The sequence below is a fragment of the Lacerta agilis genome, chromosome 11 (assembly GCF_009819535.1).
Source record: "Lacerta agilis isolate rLacAgi1 chromosome 11, rLacAgi1.pri, whole genome shotgun sequence".
Lineage (NCBI taxonomy): Eukaryota > Metazoa > Chordata > Lepidosauria > Squamata > Lacertidae > Lacerta > Lacerta agilis.
The window spans coordinates 35,767,404-35,775,658 of NC_046322.1; the positions used below are offsets into that span (position 1 = coordinate 35,767,404).

Consider the following 8,255-nt stretch of genomic DNA (forward strand, 5'->3'; position numbering starts at 1 on the left):
CTCTGCAATTACCTTGATTGCAAGAAAGAACAGCTTCTTTGTATTTATGCATTTTCACTTGTACCTTTCCTAAGTAACACCATGCTTCCGGACACTGGCTGGTCTGCTGCAAACCTGGCAGGAAAGATTTTGCATGTGTAACATGATTTAAACACATGAGTTCAGATGGCACTTGCAACTACTAGAATTTTAATGCTATTTAACTTTTCAATTCGTGAATACCAGACAATAACCATAGCCCCACCCCAAAAGTAATCTGTTCTATTATGTTTTGCCTTATGTATATTTGATCTTAGTATCTGATATACATGAACAACCTCAAACCTACAACAATACACAAATTAGATTTCATATAGACTGGACATAAATTGTCCCTCAGAACTAACTTTGAACGCCTCCTTCCCTCAAAAGGTGTCTAATGATAATTTACATTCTAGTGTAGAGTACTAAAGACAGCATAAATTCTAAAAACTGATTGCATATAAGAATATATTGGAGTCCTAACTGGGAGAAAAAAGATACCGTATATACCCGAGTATAAGCCGACCCGAATATAAACCGAGGCACCTAATTTTCCTACAAAAACCTGGGAAAGCTTATTGACTCGAGTATAAGCCGGTTCACCTTTGCCGCTGTGGAGGAGGAGGAGGAACGAGCAGCCCGAAAGCAACCCTTTGGGCTGCTCCTTCCTCTTCTTCCTTTGCCAAGTTTGCATTTATGCGAGCAGTTCAGGAATGGAACAAGCTGCCTGGGGAGAGTAAAGAACCGCCGTTCTTGTACACTTCTTAAGGAATGGTTGACTGGGGAGAGCGGGTGGCGGCACGAGCGTAGAGAAAGGGCTTCTTTCTCGCCACCCCCACCGCCCGCCTCACTCAAGTATAAGCCGAGGGCAGCTTTTTCAGCACAAAAAATGTGCTGAAAAACTAGGCTTATACTCAAGTATATATGGTAGTTTGGCCAGACTCAATAATGTCTCCCTAAAAAACAAGGATAGCATTTCACTCCAATTCAAGCATATTATTCCTATAATATACATTATGTACACACCCACTGTCCTCTTCCCATATCGCTCACCTTCTGTTAGCTTTTTTTCACCTTCATCATATTTTTTTTCTTGGAGAGATTGAATCCCTAATCCAATAAGGGCTGGGCCACTTCTTGAGTCAATATCCAACAGCTTCCGACAACAATTCAGGGCCTCATCAGTGAAACTACCTAGAATACATGGAGGAATTTCCATTTGGCCACAGTTTAGAAGGTGAGAAGAAAACAAAAATCTCTCTAGTGTTTTCGCTATATTATTTTTCTGGTGTCGCATACTATTTTCTGAGTTGTCCAAAACAAATTCTGAATGCCTTGTGTCATTCAGAAGCATTGCAGCCTCCAACTGCAATGGCTGAGCATAGCCACCATGGCTAGTGACCATTGATAGTAAAAGCAAGCTGCTTTAAGTTAAAAATGCTTACATTAGCAGTTCTTACTGTTTTAATAAGGTTTAGGCAAGCCTTTTGTTCGATATTTGTTACATTGCTTGTTAAACTGTTACTTGCCCAGAGCTTTGAGAATGGGGCAGAATGTAAATCTGGATATAAATAAAGACCAGCTGCTTGGAACACATGAAGGTAAATAATGGAAAAGAAAGGAAGCAATAGCATATATGGCACACACATAGAGGCCAAAGGATTTGAAAGCTTTTGAGGTCAAGAATGCTGCCATTAATGGTAATCAGAGCAATACAGGAAAAGGAGATTATTTCAAGACCACTAAGGCAGCTTTATTTCTATGCCCACCAGAATTATTTTCATTTATTTAAAATACTTATTAGCTGTTCTTCAGCTAAAGCTCTTGGAACAGCATACAAAAAGCAGGTGAACAATGTGCAAGGGACAGGGAGGGGCAGATGCAATATCTGTCTTAATGAGTCGCTCAATTCCACCAACAAATTTTAGGGTTTTTTATTTTAGCTCCCCCACCCCCTTTTTAGAACCTCTTCTGTGACAAACTCAAATCTCCCAGGTAATCTCAGAGCAACTCAGATGTATGAAAAAAGTACAGAAAGGCAGCAGATACAGTGGTCAAATAAAAGAAAGTACTGTAGTAAAAACAAACAAAAAAACAAAAACAAAATTTACCTGATTGAATGAATCGCAAGCAAAGAACTTCCAGAGGATAACTCGCAGCAGGATACAAAATCATCATATCTTCACAGGCCTTCTTCAGTCTGAAATCCTCATGAGGAAACTTATTTCAGGAGGAGAAAAGCAATTAGCAACGTAGGCAGTTGTCTGTAGATAGCTGTCAATTTTAAAGCAGGATGTTTTACCTTACAACAAAATAAATCAATAATCCTTACTTTTGACAAACAATGAATGAACTCTCTGTAAGTCTTTTGATGCTCTTCACCTGGAATTGGGTCTGAGGAATTCACAGCCTCTTCAAATGCATTGAGGAGCTGAAAAACAAATAGTATAGACACTGCAATATCGAACAACAAAGCCCAAAATGCAGCAAGATTTTAACAAGTGATGGTGCAATCTCTGGATAATTAATGCACCAAAAGTTTGAAAAGATTCAGTTCTACTACTGTGCCAGCAAATACTTCTTTTCTACACATAATCAGAGCCAAGCTATCATTACACATACCGGTAATTGTGTGGTTTTTGTGGTGATTTTTTTTTAACGAAGAGTATTCATTGGGGGTCAGAGGGAGGAACTTGCTAGCCATTTGTCAAAATTGATCCACACCTTCCACAAAGTGCTTTCCCACCCACAGTGGGAGGGTAAAATAGATGAACTTCATCTTTTCTCCATGTCCATGAATGAGAACACTGAGTGAATAAATAGCTGTCATTGTAAGAGCTGGGTGTTCCCCTCTTCCCTTCAAGCCAGTCTGCTCACACTGGTGCTCTGATCTCCTCAACTTTTATTTTCCTTTTTTATTATTAAAAAAAGCAACAACTGTCATACAGTTCATACAGTTACACATATTAGGTGCAAAGGTTTGGTCCTAATATTACCAAACTAATACAGTAAAATTGTGAATACAGTGTATTGCTACTGAAGTTGCTATTTCACCTTTTTCCGTCCAGCATGCAGCATGGCTTATTTTCCCATGCTACAATCTCCAGTCCCAGGAGCATGCCTGAAGTTCATTTTAATCACCAGAATGAATAAACGACAGACAGGCAAATAGAAAGGATCTCACTATGATCCTGTTTGACTTTGGGTGAAAGTAGCCAAAACATTTCCTGCCTTTCAACCACAAGGTGGTGCTGGTAACATTCAAGACCAGTGAAAGAAACTGGATAGAAACGTTTGTTCTCTCTATGTTCATCCTATGCTTCATACATATTTTCAAATTTTAAAAACAATTGCAAAATTGCTCTTGGGGTGTAGGCTAGAAAGTCTCCATGACATCACAAGCATTAGCCAATTGGCACTATCCATAGCAAGATTTTCTGTCAATTTACAGAATGGTGTTGTTTTTCAGAACTATGTACTACCAGGCATGTCCAACAGGTAGATTGTGATCTACCAGTAGATCACTGGACGTCTGCAGTATATCACTGGTATATCATTGGCTCCCTGCAAAGAAGCTGAACAACTGTGGCTCCCCTTTTTACCTCCTCCCTGAAAAAACTCAACAACTTTGACCTGAACCCAAAAAAGGGGGTAGATCACTGCCAGTTTTTAACTCTGTGAGTAGATCGCAGTCTCTTGGGAGTTGGCCACCCCGGAACTATACAAACCGCTTCATCTAGATAGTCTGATTCAAGAACAGAACAGAAGCAAATAATGTACCACGTTAAGGGGAAGATGCAGGAAGGACCAATTTAGTGAAAGTAAGCCAAAACACATAAAGCAGGGATTGAAAAAAATTACCCCAATGCCCTAATGTAGTTATGTGTTATAAGCAGGACTACTGCTTATACTTTCGCACTGTAAGATATTATTTCTACCCTAATAGGTTTTGTGATTTACAGCCCCGAGTTTGTATAAACCAAGAGCTGGGCATATGCCATTTAGTCATAGCCTCAAGCAGGCGGTCTGCAGAAAATAACTGTATCACTTCCCATCTGTAAGATGGAAATTCGGAATCATTCCTTCCAAGCTGTTCTAAGAATCAGTTACAATTGTTGTGCTGAATTTTATATAGATTTATTGTTTGAATATAGCCGAATCAGGGGATGAACCCTTACCAATTGCTGTGTCTCATTATCCTGGAGATGTGTGCCTTCTTCCAGTAACTGAACCAACCTCTTCCATAACTGATGAAGCTCAGCTTTTTCTGCACCTTCTTCCTGTCGTATTTTTATTAGCTTGTGCCATGTCCGAGCCACCTGTCAAAAGAAAACCAGTCAAGCCTCAATGTCTTCTCAGAGACATGCATCGCCTTTGACTACTGGAAGGCACCTCCCAATTCCAGAGATCAAGGCGTATGCCTTTTAACATAAATGAGATGTCAGAAGCAATAAGGTGTCAGAGTTATGAGATGATTTTGCAGTCTTCTTGCTTACTGCTGCCTACCAAGTCACACAGCTATACAGATTCTTTTAGTGGTATGGTGTGGGCAGTATCTCTCATGACATTTCAAATACCTTGATACAGGTTGCTTCCATACTAGGTCTTTCCTCTTAAGGAGCATCCAGACAATGCTACTATCAGTCCATTTTATTCTAATGTTTTCCATATCGTGTGCCTTTATTTATTTATTTATTTATTTATTTATTTATTTATTTTTGTAATAAAATGCAATCGCAGCACCAGCCTTGCCTAGTATGAACAGCAAAGCACTATTGAGGCTTTAATGGGCTCCTCACTTCCTTTTTCCATTTAAACATAGAAATAAACATATCTGACTGCACCTTGCTTTCATTTTAAAGTGGGTGGTGGAAAAGTGATGAATTAGCCTACTAGCTGCCCCTCAAACAAACTTTAGATTTGGGGCAATGAAGTGTTTGATTTCACAAAAAGGGACGCTTTAGTCACCGGCTTCCTCTCATGGTTGTTCTTTTTTTAAAAAAAAGAGATAGAGAGCGCAAAATATTGTTATTCCGTTATTTAAAAATGGGAGAGAGAGAAGAAAAAAAGCCCACAGGCTTGTGGAAACAGAAGTGGTCTCTGAGGCAATGCAATAGACAAAAATAAGGTATTTCATCTGAAAGCAACAGCGTGCAAGCACACCCAAGACTGGTGAAGTCATAAAGCTAGTAAATATTTCTGCAAATGAAAATTTGGTGGTTTGTTTGTTTGTTTTTTTGCAAAACAAACAAACATTGATTACCAACATTGATCACAATAAGTTACAACAAACATGACAATGACTAACCTGAAGGTATTTTCTCTCTCGCTGATACAGCTCCACAAGCTTTCTACATACTTCACACCATTTCTGTTTATCAGTGCTGGAGGGAAAAGACAAAATGTCTACAGTATAAGGGTGCAATCCTATCGTACCTGGAAAGACGGTTGTCAGGAGACATAAGACCTGCAGCTGGAGCAGACCTACAGCTGGAGCAGGAAATCCACCCTTTGTTGCACTGGCTGTCCCTCTTTCTTTATCAGTCCTCTAAGAGCAATAGGAGGGGGAAAGGAATGTGTTGTGGTTGGAGGGGCGGGCGGGGGGGGCGGTTGAATCTGCCAGCCCTGGAGTTGCCTACTACTTTCTCCTCCAGACTTTCCCCCCTTTAAACCCTGGCTGGAGTGAACCCCATAGGGCTCAAAACCTGACAGTTCTACTGCCACATATTTTTCCTCTTCATTCTTCTTATATGTCTCTGCCTGTTAAGGAAATCCTCAGTTAACATACTTTTTCAATTTAAAGTATTTGTTTAACAATCTGCTCTTTCGTACTTCTTTTTCAATTGTGGCTTTTCCCACTCCATCTTCAACCTGTGAACCTTGCTTCCTGCAGTCCTCTCTCCCCTCTTCGTATGCCATCTTGCAGTCTCCTTTCCCCTTCCCCTTAGGTACTGGGGACCTTCCCCTTTGCTCTTCCTGCCAACCACCGACCAAGGTGGTCCTGGCACAGGCTCCCATCCTTTGGCCCCTGCTTCCCCACCACTTCATTTTAGGGCTACCTGCTTCCTGCTTTAGGGCTACCTCACTTCTATTTACCTTCTCCATCTCCTTCCCTTCAGTCCTACACAGTGAGAAATGTGTTTCTAATTAAGTTTTTGGAGTAGACAAAAGCTTGATCTAGCACTGTGGCACTGAAGCCTACCTACTTAAGACAGCCTTTTTTGTTTTCCTTATTGCATTTTCTAGCAAAAAGAGAAGGATCTCTCCCAGTTCAGGAAAATATAGATGCACTCAAAATGTTTTGTGGGTAAAGTAATAACATAAAACAAATAGGTGAACTAAATTTCACACTAGAATGCATTTTACCATTTTGCATGGACAACTTTTCTATCATGTTGATTAAATGTAAAAAAATTATCAGGGAACAATGATTCATTTTCAGAATGATGGAAGCATTTTACATTCTGTTGAAATACATAAGATAAATTTGACACTGAAATGGTATGAATACTGTTGTAATAAACATTTCCTCTATAATTAGTATCATAATATTCACCTCAAGTAAATGTTTAGCTTATTTTTTTCAAAATGCTGTAGAATAGTTGATTTCCTACCTCTCATAGAGTTCCAGGAGTTTCTGATACACATTAACCAAATCTTCTCCGACATCTGCATGGTTTGTTTTTTCATATAAATTTGCTAAGCCCTAGGGGAAAGTGAAGCATATAACGTTTGAAGCAAATCCTTGTTAGGTCACAACTATCACCCCCATATTCATATCCATTCCTGAGATATAACCATGTTACTGTTTAATAGTTTTTGAAGCATAGCATTTCAAGGTTCATCAAACTGAATGTGTGAAGATAATGATGCAGAGGCAGTGAGTAATTTGTCTACATTCTCCACATCATTTATAACTTCTAAGCAAGAAAGACTAGCCTTGTTACATGTAGTCAGGAAGATGCCTAGAAGATAGTCCAATGTACAGTCTCCTAAATTTGAATCTAATGCTGCATGCTATTTGCAAAATATTTGCATTTTACTCATACAAATATATGGAATAGGGCAATGGAACCAGTCATATTACAACATCAGCTGGGATAGCTCAGTCTGTAGAGCATGATGTTTTTAATCTCAGGGTTGTGGGTTCAAGCCCCACATTGGGCAAAAGATTCCTGCATTGCAGGAGGTTGGACTAGATGACCGTTGTGGTCCCTTCCAATTCTATGATTCTACGTACTTGCCATGCTAGCAACTGCCCTGGTTCAAGTTCAGCAGCCTTTCTGTAGGCACCTTGGGCTTGATCGGGTTGTTCTAGCTCAGCAGCTGCCAAACCAATGAATACCCAGGCGTTGTAGTTATTCTTCTCCTGTTTCAATACTGCCTACAAGAACACAAGTGGGAAAAAAACACTGAAACACTTACAATAAGCAATATTAATAAATCATTTCGAAGCTGAAGAAAGAGGAACTGATACATGCTCAGATGTTATCATCAAAAGATTCTAAAGCTGCAGAAGGAGCCCAAAGTTACGTGCTTTGCATGTACAAAGTCCCAAACTCAATCCTAAACATTTCCAGCTCAAAAGATCTCAAACAGCAAAGTTAAAGCAAAAAACCTGTTTAAGACCCTTGAGTGCCTCTGCCAACAAGATAAGATAGTACTGACCTAAATGAACCAATGGCTTGGTTCAATATAAGGCAGGGGTCCCCAAACTAAGGCCCGGGGGCCGCATGCGGCCCAATCGCCTTCTAAATTCGGCCCACGGATGGTCCAGGAATCAGCGTGTTTTTACATGAGAAGAATGTGTCCTTTTATTTAAAATGCATCTCTGGGTTATTTGTGGGGCCTGTCTGGTGTTTTTACATGAGTAGAATGTGTGCTTTTATTTAAAATGCATCTCTGGGTTATTTGTGGGGCATAGGAATTCGTTCATTATTATTTTTTTCAAAATATAGTCCGGCCCCCCACAAGGTCTAAGGGACAGTGGACCAGCCCCCTGCTGAAAAAGTTTGCTGACCCCTGATATAAGGCAACTCTTTGTGCTGATATCTATGAGGATAACAAAACATCCAAATCCTCACCAACAGGGCGGAAACAGAAAATGACCACTGCTGTGCAGCCCAACTTTAGCTTTTAGTTTGGCAGCAGATAAACAAATACAGCAAAAAAGACCAAGACAGCGAAGAAATACTTTAAAATATCATAGGAGGAATATGAATAGAACATACAAT

General features: G+C 39.9%; 1 protein-coding gene across 1 annotated transcript in view; it reads right to left on the reverse strand.

Moving 5' to 3' along the window:
- The window catches only part of TTC37 (tetratricopeptide repeat domain 37), a 43,629-nt gene that overhangs the window by 33,873 nt on the left and 1,501 nt on the right, over positions 1 to 8,255 (reverse strand). The window contains exons 3-10 of the mRNA XM_033164585.1: positions 7,262 to 7,405; positions 6,636 to 6,727; positions 5,330 to 5,405; positions 4,200 to 4,340; positions 2,354 to 2,452; positions 2,133 to 2,241; positions 1,075 to 1,215; positions 13 to 114 (exon numbers count right to left, since the gene is read on the reverse strand). Of these exons, the coding sequence (XP_033020476.1) occupies positions 13 to 114; positions 1,075 to 1,215; positions 2,133 to 2,241; positions 2,354 to 2,452; positions 4,200 to 4,340; positions 5,330 to 5,405; positions 6,636 to 6,727; positions 7,262 to 7,405 (904 nt within the window). The remainder of the gene's footprint in view (positions 1 to 12; positions 115 to 1,074; positions 1,216 to 2,132; positions 2,242 to 2,353; positions 2,453 to 4,199; positions 4,341 to 5,329; positions 5,406 to 6,635; positions 6,728 to 7,261; positions 7,406 to 8,255) is intronic.